The sequence below is a fragment of the Thunnus thynnus genome, chromosome 16, assembly GCF_963924715.1.
Source record: "Thunnus thynnus chromosome 16, fThuThy2.1, whole genome shotgun sequence".
NCBI lineage: Eukaryota > Metazoa > Chordata > Actinopteri > Scombriformes > Scombridae > Thunnus > Thunnus thynnus.
Window position 1 is genome coordinate 25,640,686 of NC_089532.1, and position 21,659 is coordinate 25,662,344.

At 37.5% G+C, this 21,659-nt stretch overlaps 3 protein-coding genes and 1 long non-coding RNA gene across 6 annotated transcripts; 3 read left to right on the forward strand and 1 right to left on the reverse strand.

Moving 5' to 3' along the window:
• The first annotated feature begins 974 nt into the window (after positions 1–974).
• On the forward strand, positions 975–10,229 carry LOC137200436 (interferon-inducible GTPase 5-like). Of its 2 annotated transcripts, none has more exons than XM_067615254.1 (3): positions 975–1,105; positions 8,392–8,955; positions 9,310–10,229. In XM_067615254.1, the coding sequence occupies exons 2-3, from the start codon at positions 8,400–8,402 to the stop codon at positions 9,945–9,947; spliced, it is 1,194 nt and encodes a 397-aa protein (XP_067471355.1). In that variant the 5' UTR covers positions 975–1,105; positions 8,392–8,399; the 3' UTR covers positions 9,948–10,229. The 2 variants fall into 2 exon arrangements, with proteins under 2 accessions (XP_067471355.1, XP_067471356.1); XM_067615255.1 differs by lacking the exon at positions 975–1,105 and adding an exon at positions 7,636–7,913.
• On the forward strand, positions 984–21,535 carry LOC137200437 (interferon-inducible GTPase 5-like). Its single transcript, XM_067615257.1, has 3 exons — positions 984–1,105; positions 19,853–20,416; positions 20,769–21,535. Exons 2-3 carry the CDS (start codon positions 19,861–19,863, stop codon positions 21,404–21,406), a joined length of 1,194 nt encoding a protein of 397 aa, XP_067471358.1. The 5' UTR covers positions 984–1,105; positions 19,853–19,860; the 3' UTR covers positions 21,407–21,535.
• LOC137200438 (interferon-inducible GTPase 5-like) lies at positions 989–15,452 on the forward strand. 2 transcript variants are annotated; one of them, XM_067615259.1, is made up of 3 exons: positions 989–1,105; positions 13,117–13,680; positions 14,031–15,452. In XM_067615259.1, the coding sequence occupies exons 2-3, from the start codon at positions 13,125–13,127 to the stop codon at positions 14,666–14,668; spliced, it is 1,194 nt and encodes a 397-aa protein (XP_067471360.1). In that variant the 5' UTR covers positions 989–1,105; positions 13,117–13,124; the 3' UTR covers positions 14,669–15,452. The 2 variants fall into 2 exon arrangements, with proteins under 2 accessions (XP_067471360.1, XP_067471359.1); XM_067615258.1 differs by lacking the exon at positions 989–1,105 and adding an exon at positions 12,379–12,625.
• Positions 11,620–12,606, reverse strand: LOC137200440 (uncharacterized). The gene is made up of 2 exons (XR_010931958.1): positions 12,567–12,606; positions 11,620–11,747 (listed from the first exon to the last, which is right to left on the reverse strand). It is a non-coding gene; the product is annotated as an uncharacterized lncRNA (long non-coding RNA).
• Positions 21,536–21,659: the final 124 nt, after the last annotated feature.

Sequence of the window (21,659 nt, forward strand, 5' to 3'; positions counted from 1 at the left end):
AAATAAAATTCTTCATTAGAATGAGCTGAGATTGGCTGTGTTGTCATTATATGAAACTCTTTATATTATTATATTGTATATATTATACTATATTATTAAACTGGGCCAAGAGGGCGCTGTTGTGTCCTGCAGCAGGTGTGTTTGTGTCTGTCATGCGTTTTTGTCATCTAAACACTTTAATAATGTATGTTGTTGTAACTATAATATAATATAATATGATACAATATAATATATGTAATAATATGTGTAAATATAGTTGTGTCAGCATTTATAATAAACACATAATTATCAAAGATTATGAACACCTGTTCCATGTAATGCTATTTACACATGTCATGTGTTGATGTCATGATGAGCAGGCTATCTATCTATCTTTCTGTCTGTATTATCTGTATGTATGTATGTATGTATTTATAATAATGTTGGCGTCTTTGGGTTTGATGTTGTGATGAGTTTTCACTGTCTCCCAGTGGTCACAGTGGGGAACTGCAACACAACATCAACCAACAGAAAATAAACAGATATTAACTATGATGTTTATCATTATTATTCATTGTTGTTTTTATCAGTGTCACTAATAAACACATTAGTACTATTGTAGGTTTTATTTATGATATATATGCATTCTAATACAGGATGAGTTACTACACCTCCACATTCTTCAGTGGGCTCAATACCAGCATTAAATCCACCTCTATTTACATGTGTGGGCTGGACAGAATATCAGAAACACCACTGTGAGTTTTCTTTTATTTGGAACATTTTCACCATTACAATGCTACTCTTTCTGACTTGATGCTGGTAGAGTGGAGACATTAAGTGTGGTCATTTGAGTTTCTTGCTATTGATGGAACTAAATCACTGTAACTGTTCCCACTACATTTTTCCTTTTGTGTGTCAACACCACATGTAGGTTAATCAAGTCTAGATCATAGACTAAGGCTGCAAGTGTTTATAGATATCACAAGTGATATCTATAAACAGCAGGGCATTGTCATTCATGACTGTCTACAGGGCTTAACTCTGTATTGTGAAACTGTCCAGCACTGTAATAGGATTTAAACTTTTCTTGTCTTGAATAGTGACGTTCAAAGCACCTCATACGGTGAGTCATGTATTCACATTTATTTACAGTGTGCTTGTTTGATTGTGAAAGTTGCATCTGTTTCGATATTAAGGAGGCAACTGAGTAATATTCAGCTTTAGCTTATATTTTTCTTAAAAGACCTTTGCTCATCACTGCAGCTTTCTCCTATGTAACACTTTGTGCTGTCTTTGTGTACCGGTATGTAGTGAGCCAACAGTGTAATGTCATGAGTTAATGGTCTTTTAAGGGAACAGAGGCAAAATCAAGACTGTTCTGAATTCATTTTTTCATGTTTTGATGGTTTTGCCATTAAAGTTTTACCATTAAAGATTAGTGACAGCCACACTGTAGCCTACACAGTACAGACTACAAAAGATTTTATTTTTGGAAAATATATGTTGTATTATTAAATGCATCTACTTTGCTTGATATTCTATTTTTATTTTTTAAATCAATTAAATCCAAAGTAAACAAAAGAAGAGTCATTCATAAAAATCTAGTAAAAATTAAAACCACTACTGCAATAGTACAACAAAATAAGAGAATTAAATGTGGACTCTTGAACATTAGATCTCTGTCATCTAAAGCTGTATTAGTAAACGATTTAATCTCAGATCATCATATTGATTTATTCTGTCTTACTGAAACCTGGCTGTGTCATGAAGAATATGTCAGCCTGAATGAATCCACTCCCCCCAGTCATATTAATACTCACATTCCCCGAGACACTGGCCGAGGGGGAGGAGTTGCAGCTATTTTCAACTCAAGCCTAATCATCAACCCTAGACCTAAATTTTATTATAACTCATTCGAAAGCCTTGTTCTTAGTCTCTATCAGCCAACCTGGAAAACTTTACAGCCAGTTCTATTTGTTATAGTGTACCGTCCTCCTGGCCCGTACTCTGAATTCCTATCTGAATTCTCAGAGTTTTTATCAAACTTAGTCCTTAGTACAGATAAAGTAATTATAGTAGGTGATTTTAATATTCATGTGGACGTCGATAATGACAGTCTCAGTACTGCATTTATCTCATTATTAGACTCGGTTGGCTTCTCTCAATGTGTAAATAATCCCACTCACTGTCTTAACCACACCCTAGACCTTGTTCTGATTTATGGGATTGAAATTGAACATTTAATAATTTTTCCACAAAATCCTGTTTTATTAGATCATTTTTAATAACTTTTGAATTCCTATTACTGGATTACACACCATTAGACAAAAATGTCCTCACTAGATGTCTATCTGATAGTGGTGTAGATAAATTTAAGGAAGTAATTCCATCAGTACTGAATTCAATGCCATGTCTCAATACTACAGAGGACTCTTATGTTAACGTTATGTTAACTCCCAAATTGATAATCTTGTTGATAGTGCTGCAGGCTCATTACGAATAACACTCGACTCCATCGCCCCCTTAAAAAGGAAGATAATAAAACATAAGAGGTTAGCTCCATGGTATAACTCCCAAACCCGCAAATTAAAGCAAACATCACAAAAATTGGAAAGGATTTGGCGTTCCACCAAAGTGGAAGAATCTCGCTTAGTCTGGCAAGATAGTCTTAAAACACATAGGAAGGTCCTCTGTAATGCCAGAGCCGCCTATTACTCAGCATTAATAGAAGAGAATAAAAACAGCCCTAGGTTCCTTTTCAGCACTTTGGCCAGGCTGACAAAGAGCCATAACTCTATTGATCCATGTATTCCTATAGCTCTCAGTAGTAATGACTTTATGAGCTTCTTTAATGATAAAATTCTAACTATTATAGACAAAATTAACCACCTCCTCCCCTCAACAGGCATCGTTTTCTCCCCAAACACAGGCACCTTAGAAACAGCTGTAAATCCTGACATATATTTGGACTGTTTTTCTCCAGTCAACTTTTCTGAACTTACTTCAATGATTTGTTCAGCTAAACCATCAACCTGTCTCTTAGACCCCATCCCAACTAGGTTGCTTAATGAAGCCTTAACCTTAGTTAGCACTTCTTTACTAGATATGAACAATCTGTCTTTAGTAACAGGCTATGTACCACAATCCTTTAAAGTAGCTGTGATTAAACCTCTTCTTAAGAAGCCTACTCTTGATTCAGGCATTTTAGCCAATTATAGACCTATATCTAACCTTCCATTTCTCTCTAAGATCCTTGAAAAAGCAGTCTCTAATCAGTTATGTGACTTTCTACATAACAATAGTTTATTTGAGGATTTTCAGTCAGGATTTAGAGCACATCATAGCACAGAGACAGCACTGGTGAAAGTCACAAATGTCCTCCTTACTGCATCGGACAAAGGATTTGTCTCCATACTTGTCCTGTTAGATCTTAGTGCCGGATTCAACACAATTGACCATCAAATCCTTTTGCAGAGACTGGAACATTTAATTGGCATTAATGGAACTGCATTAAGCTGGTTTAAGTCCTATTTATCAGACCGATTTCAGTTTGTACATGTCAATGATGAATCCTCCGTGAAGGCAAAAGTTAGACACGGAGTTCCACAAGGTTCTGTACTTGGACCAATTCTATTCACCTTGTATATGCTTCCTTTAGGTAATATTATTAGGAAACACTCCATAAATTTTCATTGTTATGCAGATGATACCCAGTTATATTTATCAATGAAGCCTGATGAAACCAATCAGTTAAACAAACTCCAAGCATGCCTTAAGGACATAAAGACCTGGATGACCTGCAATTTTTTACTACTAAACTCAGATAAAACTGAAGTTATTGTGCTTGGCCCTAAACACCTTAGAAACACATTATCTAATGATATAGCTACTCTGGATGGCATTACCCTGGCCTCCAGCACCACCGTAAGGAATCTGGGAGTTATCTTTGATCAGGATATGTCCTTTAACTCCCACATAAATCAAATCTCAAGGACTACCTTTTTTCACTTACGTAATATTGCAAAAATCAGGCACATCCTGTCCCAAAAAGATGCAGAAAAACTAGTCCACGCATTTGTTACTTCTAGGCTGGATTATTGCAATTCCTTATTAACAGGCTGCTCTAACATGTCTCCAAAGACTCTCCAGCTGGTCCAGAATGCAGCTGCACGTGTACTGACTAAAACTAGAAAAAGAGATCACATTTCTCCCATTTTAGCTTCGCTACATTGGCTTCCTGTAAAATCTAGAATAGAATTTAAAATCCTTCTCCTAACTTACAAAGCCCTTAATGGTCAGGCACCATCATATCTTGAAGAGCTCATAGTACCGTATTATCCCACTAGAACACTGCGCTCCTAGAATGCAGGCTTACTGGTGGTTCCTACAGTCTTTAAAAGTAGAATGGGAGGCAGAGCCTTCAGCTATCAGGCTCCTCTTCTGTGGAACCATCTTCCAGATTCAGTCCGGGGTGCAGACACCCTCTCTATGTTTAAGAGTAGGCTTAAAACTTTCCTTTTTGATAAAGCTTATAGTTAAGGCCAACCAGGCTCACCTTGGATCAGTCCTTAGTTATGCTGCTATAGGCCTAGACTGCTGGGGGACTTCCCATGATGCACTGAGCTCCTCTCTCGTCCTCCTCCTCTCCATCTGTATGCATTCATGTAACATCAATGCATGTCACTAACTTTGCTTCTTCCCCGGAGTTTTTTTTTTTTTTGTGCTTTCTCATCTTGCAAGAAACCCTGGGTTCTGGGCCGAGCCTTCGCAGTCCTTCACAGTCCTGTTGGCATCCTTCCCTGGCTGTTGCTGTTGCTGATGCTGTTGTCGTTATGATTGTTGTTATTCTGCCCCCCCCCCCCCCTTTCCCTCTTTCTCTCTCTCAACCCAACCGGTCAAAGCAGATGGCCGCCCACCAAGAGCTGGGTTCTTAAAGAGTACGGTCTTGACCTGCTCTATGTGAAAAGTGCCTTGAGATGACTTTTGTTGTGATTTGGCGCTATATAAATAAAAATTGATTGGTTGATTGATTGATTCTTCAGGGAGTGATATAGATAATCCATTTGGTTATGAACCAATAGAAGATATGAAGGAAGCACTGCAGAACAATGAACCTGCAGAAGCAGCTGCAAAGATCCAAGAGTATTTGGATCAGCAGAATAAGATTCCACTACATATTGGCATCACAGGAGAGTCTGGTTCTGGTAAATCCTCCTTTGTGAATGCCTTCAGAGGCATAGACAACAGGGATGAGAGAGCCGCCCCTACTGGTTGTGTAGAGACCACCAGCTGCAATGGCCCTCTCTTTTGCCTCCACCTACAACAGTCTGAATACTTTCCTCAACATGCTCGCTGACGATGCACAGAGAGTATTTAAGAAGGCCCTGGGTTTGAACACCTCGGTGTGATATCATATGGTGAATGGAAATACGGCATTTAATGGCACATTTAAGATTGTAAAAAAAGTAAGTAAATTTGCATGATACTTGTAATAAGTGCTGTAAACAAAATCTAAGTTTTATATCCTAGCGCATTTTCAGTCTATCAAATGGCCTCCATGCAGGTCTAACTTACTCTAATTAATACAAACATTATTGACAATCAACTTGTTGCAGCTTAGTGCATTGAAACTTTCAACATTTCAACATTTCAAATAGGGATTTTTATCTTATTTTCCATATATAATACCGTGTATACTGCAAGAGCCTTTGAAATATTTGATTGCTTTGCTCTTTGAATTATTTTTGTGATGCATTGTTGTTTTTGTTGTTAGTAACACTGATGAGAAGAAGAATATTAAAATTTGTATCAATACTAATATTAATAATCATATTCAGCAGGCTATTAACTGTATCTTTATGAATAATAAACCCTTGTGGCATGATGTCGTCTGTGGATTTGATGCTGTGATGAGTTTTCACTTCCTTTCAGTGGCCACATTGGGGAACTGCAACACAACGTCAATTAACAGAAGATACACAGATATTAGAGACAAATCTGTGATTTGTGAGTTTGGGTTTTATCAATAAAATTGACTATAAGTACTGGATGCAAAACATAGTTTGGTAATCTTTCTGCATTTTTCGATAGAGTGTAAAACAGGAAATATGATGTTTGCCAACTATTTACATCATGTTGTTGAAATAAATATCTTTGGGTTTTCAAATAAAATTCTTCATTAGAATGAGCTGAGATTGGCTGTGTTGTCATTATATGAAACTCTTTATATTATTATATTGTATATATTATACTATATTATTAAACTGGGCCAAGAGGGCGCTGTTGTGACCTGCAGCAGGTGTGTTTGTGTCTGTCATGCGTTTTTGTCATCTAAAAACTTTAATAATGTAAAAATAAATATAATATAATATAATATGATACAATATAATATATGTAATAATATGTGTAAATATAGTTGTGTCAGCATTTATAATAAACACATAACACATAACCAACTTCATAGCATAAAACGTATGTTTTGCAAGTGTTTAGAAATCCTTCTCTCCACCTGTATAAACACACACCATCAAGCCCTTCTGTGTCGATACACGTGTGACTCAAACTCTCATCTCAACAAATGATTGTGAAGAAAAGAATAAACAATCAGCTGTAAGGGACAAAAGTTTATTGTAACCCTACAAAAGACACAGGGTGAGAAAAATACAAAACAAAAATGAAATTATAGAAATGAAAAAAAAAGATTCTCATACTTATACAAGTCTCAAAACTACTCATCATACACAGACCACAGTTTAATTATTCATATTTTTAATATAACATTTTGTTGTAATGCTGTGTGTACATACAAAATATAGCAAACTAAATAAGGCAAATAAATAGAGGTACAATTTACAGGACCATCAAGAATGATGTACAAAATGCAGTTTTTTTCCAACTGAACATCTTTTAGTGGAGGATACTTTTTATTTTCCAACCATAAAAATACTGACTCCTCACAATTATACAACCTCTAAAACTGGGTGCAACTTTTCTCAGCATGTCTCTTATATACAGCTGTACTTATTGTCTGATCTCTTGTATAAATTAATTTCCCCCGATATATTCATATTTTTGGTCACTTGTAATTTTGCTCAAACCAGCATGTGTCAGGGTGGGTGAGTGGAGCAGGTGGACCCAAATGCAGAGACGGTAGGCAGGGACAATCCGATGTAGATATTTTTTAAAGAAAAAGCAAAAAGTCATGGGAACGAACCGGAACGAACCGGAACGAACCGGAACGAACCAGAACGCAGGTGACACAGGAACATCGGACAGAAGCAGACAACTCGACAAAGACCGCACTGAAAACTGGACTATAAATACACAGGGAGTGATTGCAAATGAAACACAGGTGAGGGAAAGGAGACACAGGTGAGACACATGAAATAATCAAACACAGGAAGTAAAGTGACCAGACACAAGGAGGAAATATTACAAAATAAAACAGGAACTAAAGTAAACAAACAGGTGACACAAAAAACACAGGAGGAACACACAAGGGAACAGAGAAAACCAAAACCAGGAAACAAAAGCAACACATATGAAAGAGCCCCTCAAAAAGTCCAACTAAAAACAGAAAAAGTCTGAGGGCATCAGAAGGATAACAAAAACCAAGGAAGTCAAAAGAACAAAAACACAGAGTCCACAAAACAGAAAAAGTCCTGGTAGGACGTGACAGCATGACAAAGACCACAATAAACCTTTTCAGACAGACTGAACATACTTTCAAAGTACTTTGACAAGAAGCTCAAAAACAGAGTAAGTTATAAGACAACATAGATGTTTTTTTGACGTAATACGGACCTGCAGAAGTCACAGGGTTCAGCTCACATGTACACGTTTCCTTCTCTGTAGTCAGTTTCCTGTTTATACAGCAGGGCGTTTTCCTTCATGACTGTCTACAGGGCTTAACGTTCAAAGTACCTCATACGGTAAGTCGTGTATTCACATTTATTTACAGTGTAGTTGTTTCGATATTAAGGAGGCAACTGAGTAATATTCAGCTTTAGCTTATATTTTTCTTATAAGACCTTTGCTCATCACTGCAGCTTTCTCCTATGTAACACTTTGTGCTGTCTTTGTGTACCGGTATGTAGTGAGCCAACAGTGTAATGGCATGAGTTAATGGTCTTTTAAGGGAACAGAGGCAAAATCAAGACTGTTCTGAATTCATTTTTTCATGTTTTGATGGTTTTGCCATAAGTTTTACCATTAAAGATTAGTGACAGCCACACTGTAGCCTACACAGTACAGACTACACAAGATTTTATTTTTGGAAAATATATGTTGTATTATTAAATGCATCTACTTTGCTTGATATTCTATTTTTATGCATGATTAGGTGAGGGTGGGCTCATATATTCTTTAATAAAACAGTGTGATGATGCTCTGGTTTTCTTTATTCTTCAGGGAGTGCTATGGATAATCCATTTGGTCATGAACCAATAGAAGAAATAAAGGAAGCACTGCAGAACAATGAACATGACGTAGCAGTTGCAAAGATCCAAGAGTATTTGGATCAGCAGGATAAGATTCCACTACATATTGGCATCACAGGAGAGTCTGGTTCTGGTAAATCCACCTTTGTGAATGCCTTCAGAGGCATAGACAACAAGGATGAGAGAGCCGCCCCTACTGGTTGTGTAGAGACCACCTCAGAGGCTACACCTTACCACCATCCAAACTATCCCAATGTTACATTATGGGATCTCCCTGGTATTGGCACCACCAAATTTCCTGCTGACAAGTACCTGGAGCATGTTGAATTTGAGAAGTTTGACTTCTTCATCATCATCTCTGACACTCGCTTCAGAGAAAATGATGTGAAGCTCGCTCAGGAGATTCAGAAGATGAGGAAAAAGTTCTACTTTGTTCGCTCAAAGATTGACCATAACTTACAGGATGAGGAAAGAAGTCAGAGGGAGTTCAATGCAGAAAGGACTCTGGCACAAATCAGGAAAAACTGCATTCAAGGTAAGAGGCTTTTATAATACTATTTTTAAATATAATAATCACCCTGCAGACACCATTTGATCCATGTTTGCCTTGTTGTACTTCTTACCTTGATGTTATTTGTCTGTTTATATTTACTAGATCTATTTTTTGTGAGGATTTCTGAATTTGTGCCACCTATAACAGATTGTGACTGTAGGATTTGAAGTGGTGGCTGAGTATTAACCGGCTGTAGATCAAGTTTAGAAAATATGTAAAATTAGTTGTACACAATTATTGGCACTTTGCAATTTGCAAATTTTCAAAAAAAAAAAAAAAGCTTGAGATAACAATTTGTTCTACTGAATTAACCCTTTTTAACCATCTGTGACACAGGTCTTCAAGAACAAGGTGTTGATGCTCCACAAGTCTTCCTGGTGTCCAGCTTTGATCTCCACCTGTATGATTTCCATCTGTTAGAGAAGACCTTAGAGAGAGAACTTCCTGCACACAAGAGGAATGCGCTGCTGTTGGCCATGCCCACTGTCAACCTAGAGATCATCAACAAGAAGAAAAAGGCTTTAAAGTCACAAATAAAATACTCTGCCACACTATCTGCACTTGTAGCAGCAGTACCAGTCCCTGGGCTTTCTTTTGCTGTTGACATAAGTGTGATAGTTTGTGTTGTTATAAAATTTGCAGTTGGGTTAGGTCTTGATATCCCATCACTGGAGAGACTTGCTCAAACCACAGGTGTGCCATTAAAAGATCTGATGGCTGTCATCATTTCACCACTGGCTGCAACAAAAATAACCTCTGATCTTATCATCAAGCTGTTATTGCAATTTGCAACCACAACTGCATTAATGGCAGCAGAGGAAGGGTCCAGATTCATTCCAGTGATTGGGATCCCAATTGCAATGGGCTTCTCTTTTGCCTCAACCTACAGAGCTCTGAATATGTTTCTCAACATGCTCGCTGATGATGCACAGAGAGTATTTAGAAGGGCCCTGGGTTTGAACATCTCAGTGTGATATCATAAGGTGAATGGAAATATGACATTTAATGGCACATTTAAAACTGTACAAAAGAGCTTTTGAATTATTTTTCGTGATTAAATTTGCATGACATTTTTTGTAAGACAAGTTATGACAAGTTTTGTATCCTAGCTGCACATTTGAGTATATTTTCAGTCTATCAAATGGCCTCCATGCAGGTCTCATGACAGTCAACTTGTTGCAGCTTGGTAGTACACTGAAACTTCTCTCTTTATTATTTCAATATAGGGATTTTTTTCTTATTTTCCATATATAAAACTGTACAATGCAAAAGAGCCTTTGAAATATTTGATTGCTTTGCTTTTTGAATCATTTTTGTGATGCATTGTTGTTTTCATATTTAGCAGGCTATTAACTGTATCTTTATGAATAATAAACATCATGTGGCATGATGTCGTCTGTGGATTTGATGTTGTGATGAGTTTTCACTTCCTCTCAGTGGCCACATTGGGGAACTGCAGCACAACGTCAATCAACAGAAAATATAGATATTAACTGTGATATTTATCATTATTATTCATTGTCATTTTATCAGTGTCACTAATAAACATGTTATTGTAGGTTTTATTTATGATATACACTTGTCATTTAAAAAAAGTATATACATCTAATGCATTCTAATACAAGATGAGTTACTACACCTCCTCATTCTTCAGTGGGTAAAATACCAACACTTAATCCACTTCTATTTACATGTGTGGGCTGGACAGAATATCAGAAACACCACTGTGAGTTTTCTTTTATTTGGAACATTTTCACCATTACAATGATACTCTTTCTGACTTGATGCTGGTAGAATGGAGCAATTAAGTGTTGCTACTGATTAAACTACATCACGGTAACTGTTCCCACTGCATTTTTCCTTTTGTGTGTGAACACCCCACATGTAGGTTTATCAAGTCTAGATCATAAACTAGGGCTGCAAGTGACAATTATTCATATTATCAATTACGCAACTGTCGGGGTTTTTTTGCAACTGGTTACACATTTGGTCTGTAAAATATCTGAAACCAGTGAAAAACCAGCAGAATGTTTGGCCTTTTTCTGGATGAATGACTTAAAAGCATGAATCCATTATCAAAACTGTTGTAGAATGATTTCTGTTGATCGACTAATTGATTAAGCGACTAATAGTTTTATCCCTATTATAGATCAAAGACTAAATTAAGAGGATCTCTATCGATATCACAGAATCCAACTTCATAGCATAAAACGTATGTTTTGCAAGTGTTTAGAAATTCTTCTCTCCACCTGTATAAACACACACCATCAAGCCCTTCTGTGTCGATACACGTGTGACTCAAACTCTCATCTCAACAAATGATTGTGAAGAAAAGAATAAACAATCAGCTGTAAGGGACAAAAGTTTATTGTAACCCTACAAAAGACACAGGGTGAGAAAAATACAAAACAAAAATGAAATTATAGAAATGAAAAAAAAGATTCTCATACTTATACAAGTCTCAAAACTACTCATCATACACAGACCACAGTTTAATTATTCATATTTTTAATATAACATTTTGTTGTAATGCTGTGTGTACATACAAAATATAGCAAACTAAATAAGGCAAATAAATAGAGGTACAATTTACAGGACCATCAAGAATGATGTACAAAATGCTGTTTTTTTCCAACTGAACATCTTTTAGTGGAGGATACTTTTTATTTTCCAACCATAAAAATACTGACTCCTCACAATTATACAACCTCTAAAACTGGGTGCAACTTTTCTCAGCATGTCTCTTATATACAGCTGTACTTATTTTCTGATCTCTTGTATGAATTAATTTCCCCCGATATATTCATATTTTTGGTCACTTGTAATTTTGCTCAAACCAGCATGTGTCAGGGTGGGTGAGTGGAGCAGGTGGACCCAAATGCAGAGACGGTAGGCAGGGACAATCCGATGTAGATATTTTTTAAAGAAAAAGCAAAAAGTCATGGGAACGAACCGGAACGAACCAGAACGCAGGTGACACAGGAACATCGGACAGAAGCAGACAACTCGACAAAGACCGCACTGAAAACTGGACTATAAATACACAGGGAGTGATTGCAAATGAAACACAGGTGAGGGAAAGGAGACACAGGTGAGACACATGAAATAATCAAACACAGGAAGTAAAGTGACCAGACACAAGGAGGAAATATTACAAAATAAAACAGGAACTAAAGTAAACAAACAGGTGACACAAAAAACACAGGAGGAACACACAAGGGAACAGAGAAAACCAAAACCAGGAAACAAAAGCAACACAAATGAAAGAGCCCCTCAAAAGTCCAACTAAAAACAGAAAAAGTCTGAGGGCATCAGAAGGATAACAAAAACCAAGGAAGTCAAAAGAAAAAAAACACAAAGAGTCCAAAAAACAGAAAAAGTCCTGATAGGACGTGACAGCATGACAAAGACCACAATAAACCTTTTCAGACAGACTAAACATACTTTCAAAGTAATTTGACAAGAAGCTCAAAAACAGAGTAAGTTATAAGACAACATAGATGTTTTTTTGACGTAATACGGACCTGCAGAAGTCACAGGGTTCAGCTCACACGTACACATTTCCTTCTCTGTAGTCAGTTTCCTGTTTATACAGCAGGGCGTTTTCCTTCATGACTGTCTACAGGGCTTAACGTTCAAAGTACCTCATACAGTAAGTCATGTATTCACATTTATTTACAGTGTGCTTGTTTGATTGTTAAAGTTGCATCTGTTTCAATATTAAGGAGGCAACTGAGTAATATTCAGCTTTAGCTTATATTTTTCTTTGCTCATCACTGCAGCTTTCTCCTATGTAACACTTTGTGCTGTCTTTGTGTACCGGTATGTAGTGAGCCAACAGTGTAATGTCATGAGTTAATGGTCTTTTAAGGGAACAGAGGCAAAATCAAGACTGTTCTGAATTCATTTTTTCATGTTTTGATGGTTTTGCCATAAGTTTTACCATTAAAGATTAGTGACAGCCACACTGTAGCCTACACAGTACAGACTACACAAGATTTTATTTTTGGAAAATATATGTTGTATTATTAAATGCATCTACTTTGCTTGATATTCTGTTTTTATGCATGATTAGGTGAGGGTGGGCTCATATATTCTTTAATAAAACAGTGTGATGATGCTCTGGTTTTCTTTATTCTTCAGGGAGTGCTATGGATAATCCACTTGCTTATGAACCAATAGAAGAAATAAAGGAAGCACTGCAGAACAATGAACATGACGTAGCAGTTGCAAAGATCCAAGAGTATTTGGATCAGCAGAATAACATTCCACTACATATTGGCATCACAGGAGAGTCTGGTTCTGGTAAATCCACCTTTGTGAATGCCTTCAGAGGCATAAAAAACAATGACAAGGGAGCCGCCCCTACTGGTTGTGTAGAGACCACCTCAGAGGTTAAATCTTACCACCATCCAAACTATCCCAATGTTACATTATGGGATCTCCCTGGTATTGGCACCACCAACTTTCCTGCTTACAAGTACCTGGAGCATGTTGAATTTGAGAAGTTTGACTTCTTCATCATCATCTCTGACACTCGCTTCAGAGAAAATGATGTGAAGCTCGCTCAGGAGATTCGGAAGATGGGGAAAAAGTTCTACTTTGTTCGCTCAAAGATTGACAACGATATACACAATGAGGGAAGAAGTCATGGGAAGGTCAATGCAGAAAGGACTCTGGCACAAATCAGGGAAAACTGCATTCAAGGTAAGAGGCTTTTATAATACTATTTTTAAATATAATAATCACCCTGCAGACACCATTTGACCCATGTTTGCCTCAATGTACTTCTTACCTTGATGTTATTTGTCTGTTTATATTTACTAGATCTATTTTTTTGTGAGGATTTCTGAATTTGTGCCACCTATAACAGATTGTGACTGTAGGATTTGAAGTGGTGGCTGAGTATTAACCGGCTGTAGATCAAGTTTAGAAAATATGTAAAATTAGTTGTACACTATTATTGGCACTTTGCAATTTGCAAATTTTCAAAAAAAAAAGTTTGAGATAACAATTTGTTCTACTGAATTAACCTTTTTTAACCATCTGTGACACAGGTCTTCAAAAACAACATTTTGAGGCTCCACAGGTCTTCCTGGTGTCCAGCTTTGATCTCCACCTGTATGATTTCCATCTGTTACAGAAGACCTTAGAGGAAGAAATTCCTGCACACAAGAGGAATGCGCTGCTGTTTGCCATGCCCATTGTCAACCTAGAGATCATCAACAAGAAGAAAGAGGCTTTAAAGTCACAAATAGAATACTATGCCGGACTATCTGCACTTGTAGCAGCAGTACCAGTCCCTGGGCTTTCTTTTGCTGTTGACATAGGTGTGATCGTTTGTGTTGTTATAAAATTTGCAGTTGGGTTAGGTCTTGATATCCCATCACTGGAGAGACTTGCTCAAACCACAGGTGTGCCATTTGAAGATCTGTTGGCTGTCATCATTTCACCACTGGCTGCAACAAAAATAACCTCTGATCTTATGATGAAGCTGTTATTGCAATTTGCAACCACATCTGCATTAATGGCAGCAGAGGAAGTGTGCAGATTCATTCCAGTGATTGGGATCCCAATTGCAATGGGCTTCTCTTTTGCCTCAACCTACAGAGTTCTGAATACTTTCCTCAACATGCTCGCTGACGATGCACAGAGAGTATTCAAGAAGGCCCTGGGTTTGAACACCTCGGTGTGATATCATATGGTGAATGGAAATACGGCATTTAATGGCACATTTAAGATTGTACAAAAAGTAAGTAAATTTGCACGATACTTGTAATAAGTGCTGTAAACAAAATCTAAGTTTTATATCCTAGCTGCGCATTTTCAGTCTATCAAATGGCCTCCATGCAGGTCTAACTTACTCTAATTAATACAAACATTATTGACAATCAACTTGTTGCAGCTTAGTACATTGAAAATTTCAACATTTCAACATTTCAAATAGGGATTTTTATCTTATTTTCCATATATAAAACTGTGTATAATGCAAAAGAGCCTTTGAAATATTTGATTGCTTTGCTCTTTGAATTATTTTTGTGATGCATTGTTGTTTTTGTTGTTAGTAACACTGATGAGAAGAAGAATATTAAAATTGGTATCAATACTAATATTAATAATCATATTAGCAGGCTATTAACTGTATCTTTATGAATAATAAACCCTTGTGGCATGATGTCGTCTGTGGATTTGATGTTGTGATGAGTTTTCACTTCCTCTCAGTGGCCACATTGGGGAACTGCAACACAACATCAATCAACAGAAGATACACAGATATTAGAGACAAATCTGTGATTTGTGAGTTTGGGTTTTATCAATAAAATTGACTATAAGTACTGGATACAAAACATAGTTTGGTAATCTTTCTGCATTTTTCGATAGAGTGTAAAACAGGAAATATGATGTTTGCCAACTATTTACATCATGTTGTTGAAATAAATATATTTGGGTTTTCAAATAAAATTTCTTCATTAGAATGAGCTGAGATTGGCTGTGTTGTCATTATATGAAACTCTTTATATTATTGTATTGTATATATTATACTATATTATTAAACTGGGCCAAGAGGGCGCTGTTGCGACCTGCAGCAGGTGTGTTTGTGTCTGTTATGCGTTTTTGTCATCTAAACACTTTAATAATGTATGTTGTTGTAACTATAATATAATATAATATGATACAATATAATATATGTAATAATATGTGTAAATATAGTTGTGTCAGCATTTATAATAAACACATAATTATCAAAGATTATGAACACCTGTCCCATGTAATGCTATTTATACATGTCATGTGTTGATGTCATGATGAGCAAGCTATCTATCTTTCTGTCTGTCTGTCTGTCTGTTTGTATGTATGTATGTATTTATAATAATGTTGGCGTCATTGGGTTTCATGTTGTGATGAGTTTTCACTGTCTCCCAGTGGTCACAGTGGGGAACTGCAACACAACATCACCCAACAGAAAATAAACAGATATTAACTATGATGTTTATCATTATTATTCATTGTTGTTTTTATCAGTGTCACTAATAAACACATTAGTACTATTGTAGGTTTTATTCATGATGTATATGCATTCTAATACAGGATGAGTTACTACACCTCCACATTCTTCAGTGGGCTCAATACCAGCATTAAATCCACCTCTATTTACATGTGTGGGCTGGACAGAATATCAGAAACACCACTGTGAGTTTTCTTTTATTTGGAACATTTTCACCATTACAATGATACTCTTTCTGACTTGATGCTGGTAGAATGGAGACATTAAGTGTGGTCATTTTTCCAACTGTACATCTTTCGGTGGAGGATACTTTTTATTTTCCAACCATAAAAATACTGACTCCTCACAATTATACAACCTCTAAAACTGGGTGCAACTTTTCTCAGGCAGTACAAATTGTCGTGTAACAGGTGTGTTCCGTACTGCAAGCAATTTTCTATCAAAGGTCAAAGTCAACACATCACATTTTGTGCACCCTTCTTTAGGCATGCAGGTCGACGCCAAGTGACAGAAACGTGGTGGTATCAGAACTCCCTCCCCAACCCTCTTTTTTTTCTTTTTTCTTTTTTTTTTTTTTTTACACACCAAAGCGATAGACAGGTGAGGCCTTTAAACTCAATACACTCCTGTTACTGTGCGTACAGTAGCGTCACCTCTTTGTGTCTGTGTCCTGTCCATCTCTGTCATCCTACAGACTGACTAATATGTGTTTCCAGCGGCCCAGCCGGAGTCCCCAACCTCACTTGCCCTCTGTCATCTAAAGCTGTATTAGTAAACGATTTCATCTCAGATCATCATATTGATTTATTTTGTCTTACTGAAACCTGGCTGTGTCATGAAGAATATGTAAGCCTGAATGAATCCACTCCCCCCAGTCATATTAATACTCATATTCCTCGAGACACTGGCCGAGGAGGAGGAGTTGCAGCTATTTTCAACTCAAGCCTAATCATCAACCCTAGACCTAAATTTTATTATAACTCATTCGAAAGCCTTGTTCTTGGTCTCTCTCAGCCAACCTGGAAAACTTTACAGCCAGTTCTATTTGTTATAGTGTACCGTCCTCCTGGCCCGTACTCTGAATTCCTTGTTCTGATTTATGGGATTGAAATTGAACATTTAATAATTTTTCCACAAAATCCTGTTTTATTAGATCATTTTTAATAACTTTTGAATTCCTATTACTGGATTACACACCATTAGACAAAAATGTCCTCACTAGATGTCTATCTGATAGTGGTGTAGATAAATTTAAGGAAGTAATTCCATCAGTACTGAATTCAATGTCTCAATACTACAGAGGACTCTTATGTTAACGTTATGATAACTCCGAAATTGATAATCTTGTTGATAGTGCTGCAGGCTCATTACGAATAACACTCGACTCCATCGCCCCCTTAAAAAGGAAGATAATAAAACATAAGAGGTTAGCTCCATGGTATAACTCCCAAACCCGCAAATTAAAGCAAACATCACGAAAATTGGAAAGGATTTGGCGTTCCACCAAAGTGGAAGAATCTTGCTTAGTCTGGCAAGATAGTCTTAAAATACATAGGAAGGTCCTCTGTAATGCCAGAGCCGCCTATTACTCAGCATTAATAGAAGAGAATAAAAACAGCCCTAGGTTCCTTTTCAGCACTTTGGCCAGGCTGACAAAGAGCCATAACTCTATTGATCCATGTATTCCTATAGCTCTCAGTAGTAATGACTTTATGAGCTTCTTTAATGATAAAATTCTAACTATTATAGACAAAATTAACCACCTCCTGCCCTCAACAGGCATCGTTTTCTCCCCAAACACAGGCACCTTAGAAACAGCTGTAAATCCTGACATATATTTGGACTGTTTTTCTCCAGTCAACTTTTCTGAACTAACTTCAATGATTTGTTCAGCTAAACCATCAACCTGTCTCTTAGACCCCATCCCAACTAGGTTGCTTAAGGAAGCCTTAACCTTAGTTAGCACTTCTTTACTGGATATGAACAATCTGTCTTTAGTAACAGGCTACTGACCACAGCCCTTTAAAGTAGCTGTAATTAAACCTCTTCTTAAGAAGCCTACTCTTGATTCAGGCATTTTAGCCAATTATAGACCTATATCTAACCTTCCATTTCTCTCTAAGATCCTTGAAAAAGCAGTCTCTAATCAGTTATGTGACTTTCTACATAACAATAGTTTATTTGAGGATTTTCAGCCAGGATTTAGAGCACATCATAGCACAGAGACAGCACTGGTGAAAGTCACAAATGACCTCCTTACTGCATCGGACAAAGGATTTGTCTCCATACTTGTCCTGTTAGATCTTAGTGCCGCATTCAACACAATTGACCATCAAATCCTTTTGCAGAGACTGGAACATTTAATTGGCATTAATGGAACTGCATTAAGCTGGTTTAAGTCCTATTTATCAGACCGATTTCAGTTTGTACATGTTAATGATGAATCCTCCGTGAAGGCAAAAGTTAGACACGGAGTTCCACAAGGTTCTGTACTTGGACCAATTCTATTCACCTTGTATATGCTTCCTTTAGGTAATATTATTAGGAAACACTCCATAAATTTTCATTGTTATGCAGATGATACCCAGTTATATTTATCAATGAAGCCTGATGAAACCAATCAGTTAAACAAACTCCAAGCATGCCTTAAGGACATAAAGACCTGGATGACCTGCAATTTTTTACTACTAAACTCAGATAAAACTGAAGTTATTGTGCTTGGCCCTAAACACCCTAGAAACACATTATCTAATGATATAGCTACTCTCGATGGCATTACCCTGGCCTCCAGCACCACCGTAAGGAATCTGGGAGTTATCTTTGATCAGGATATTTCCTTTAACTCCCACATAAATCAAATCTCAAGGACTGCCTTTTTTCACTTACATAATATTGCAAAAATCAGGCACATCCTGTCCCTAAAAGATGCAGAAAAACTAGTCCACGCATTTGTTACTTCTAGGCTGGATTATTGCAATTCCTTATTAACAGGCTGCTCTAACATGTCTCCAAAGACTCTCCAGCTGGTCCAGAATGCAGCTGCACGTGTATACTGACTAAAACTAGAAAAAGAGATCACATTTCTCCCATTTTAACTTCGCTACATTGACTTCCTGTAAAATCTAGAATAGAATTTAAAATCCTTCTCCTAACTTACAAAGCCCTTAATGGTCAGGCACCATCATATCTTGAAGAGCTCATAGTACCGTATTATCCCACTAGAACACTGCGCTCCTAGAATGCAGGGCAGAGCCTTCAGCTATCAGGCTCCTCTTCTGTGGAACCATCTTCCAGATTCAGTCCGGGGTGCAGACACCCTCTCTATGTTTAAGAGTAGGCTTAAAACTTTCCTTTTTGATAAAGCTTATAGTTAAGGCCAACCAGGCTCACCTTGGATCAGTCCTTAGTTATGCTGCTATAGGCCTAGACTGCTGGGGGACTTCCCATGATGCACTGAGCTCCTCTCTCCTCCTCCTCCTCTCCATCTGTATGCATTCATGTAACATCAATGCATGTCACTAACTTTGCTTCTTCCCCGGAGTTTTTTTTTTTTTTGTGCTTTCTCATCTCGCAAGAAACCCTGGGTTCTGGGCCGAGCCTTCGCAGTCCTTCACAGTCCTGTTGGCATCCTTCCCTGGCTGTTGCTGTTGCTGATGCTGTTGTCGTTATGATTGTTGTTATTCTGCCCCCCCCCCTTTCCCTCTTTCTCTCTCTCAACCCAACCGGTCAAAGCAGATGGCCGCCCACCAAGAGCTGGGTTCTTAAAGAGTACGGTCTTGACCTGCTCTATGTGAAAAGTGCCTTGAGATGACTTTTGTTGTGATTTGGCGCTATATAAATAAAAATTGATTGGTTGATTGATTGATTCTTCAGGGAGTGATATGGATAATCCATTTGGTTATGAACCAATAGAAGAAATAAAGGAAGCACTGAGGAACAATGAACCTGCAGAAGCAGCTGCAAAGATCCAAGAGTATTTGGATCAGCAGAATAAGATTCCACTACATATTGGCATCACAGGAGAGTCTGGTTCTGGTAAATCCTCCTTTGTGAATGCCTTCAGAGGCATAGACAACAGGGATGAGAGAGCCGCCCCTACTGGTTGTGTAGAGACCACCTCAGAGGTTACACCTTACCACCATCCAAACTATCCCAATGTTACATTATGGGATCTCCCTGGTATTGGCACCACCAACTTTCCTGCTGACAAGTACCTGGAGCATGTTGGATTTGAGAAGTTTGACTTCTTCATCATCATCTCTGACACTCGCTTCAGAGAAAATGATGTGAAGCTCGCTCAGGAGATTCAGAAGATGAGGAAAAAGTTCTACTTTGTTCGCTCAAAGATTGACAACGATCTACGCAATGAGGAAAGATGTCAGAGGGAGTTCAATGCAGAAAGGACTCTGGCACAAATTAGGGAAAACTGCATTCAAGGTAAGAGGCTTTTATAATACTATTTTAAAATATAATAATCACCCTGCAGACACCATTTGACCCATGTTTGCCTCAATCTACTTCTTACCTTGATGTTATTTGTCTGTTTATTTTTACTAGATCTATTTTTTTTGTGAGGATTTCTGAATTTGTGCCACCTATAACAGATTGTGACTGTAGGATTTGAAGTGGTGGCTGAGTATTAACTGGCTGTAGATCAAGTTTAGCAAATATGTAAAATTAGTTGTACACAATTATTGGCACTTTGCAATTTGCAAATTTTCAAAAAAAAGAAGCTTGAGATAACAATTTGTTCTACTGAATTAACCTTTTTTAACCATCTGTGACACAGGTCTTCAAAAACAAGGTGTTGAGGCTCCACAGGTCTTCCTGGTGTCCAGCTTTGATCTCCACCTGTATGATTTCCATCTGTTAGAGGAGACCTTAGAGAGAGAACTTCCTGCACACAAGAGGAATGCTCTGCTGTTGGCCATGCCCACTGTCAGCCAAGAGATCATCAACAAGAAGAAAGAGGCTTTACAGGCCAAAATAAAATATCTTGCATGTTTGTCTGCGCTCATAGCATCTGTACCAGTTCCTGGGCTCTCTGTTGCTATTGATCTGACCAGTCTGGCTAATGCTGTCATAGAATACCAAGTTACTTTTGGTCTTGATAGTGGGTCATTGCAGAAACTTGCTCTTAGTGCACGTGTGCCTGTGGATGATCTTAAAGCAGTGATGACATCACCACTGGCTGGTAAAGAAATAACCAAAGAGCTTATCATTAAGCTAGTGTCTTTGTCTGTAAGTGGAGCTGCATTAATGGCAGCAGATGAAGGATCCAGATACATTCCAATGTTTGGAATCCCAGCTGCAATGGCCCTCTCTTTTGCCTCCACCTACAACAGTCTGAATACTTTCCTCAACATGCTCGCTGACGATGCACAGAGAGTATTCAAGAAGGCCCTGGGTTTGAACACCTCGGTGTGATATCATATTGTAAATGGAAATATGGCATTTAATGGCACATTTAAGATTGTACAAAAAATAAGTAAATTTGCATTATACTTGTAATAAGTGCTGTAAACAAAATCTAAGTTTTATATCCTAGCTGCGCATTTTCAGTCTATCAAATGGCCTCCATGCAAGTCTAACTTACTCTAATTAATACAAACATTATTGACAATCAACTTGTTGCAGCTTAGTACATTGAAAATTTCAACATTTCAACATTTCAAATAGG

Excerpts from the sequence above, each read along its gene's own strand:
- LOC137200436 (XM_067615254.1), top strand. The coding sequence starts at position 8,400 with ATGGATAATCCATTTGGTCATGAACCAATAGAAGAAATAAAGGAAGCA. Across the intron at positions 8,956-9,309 it reads CAGGAAAAACTGCATTCAAG|GTCTTCAAGAACAAGGTGTT; the intron begins GTAAGAGGCTTT and ends TCTGTGACACAG.
- LOC137200438 (XM_067615259.1), top strand. The coding sequence starts at position 13,125 with ATGGATAATCCACTTGCTTATGAACCAATAGAAGAAATAAAGGAAGCA. Across the intron at positions 13,681-14,030 it reads CAGGGAAAACTGCATTCAAG|GTCTTCAAAAACAACATTTT; the intron begins GTAAGAGGCTTT and ends TCTGTGACACAG.
- LOC137200437 (XM_067615257.1), top strand. The coding sequence starts at position 19,861 with ATGGATAATCCATTTGGTTATGAACCAATAGAAGAAATAAAGGAAGCA. Across the intron at positions 20,417-20,768 it reads TAGGGAAAACTGCATTCAAG|GTCTTCAAAAACAAGGTGTT; the intron begins GTAAGAGGCTTT and ends TCTGTGACACAG.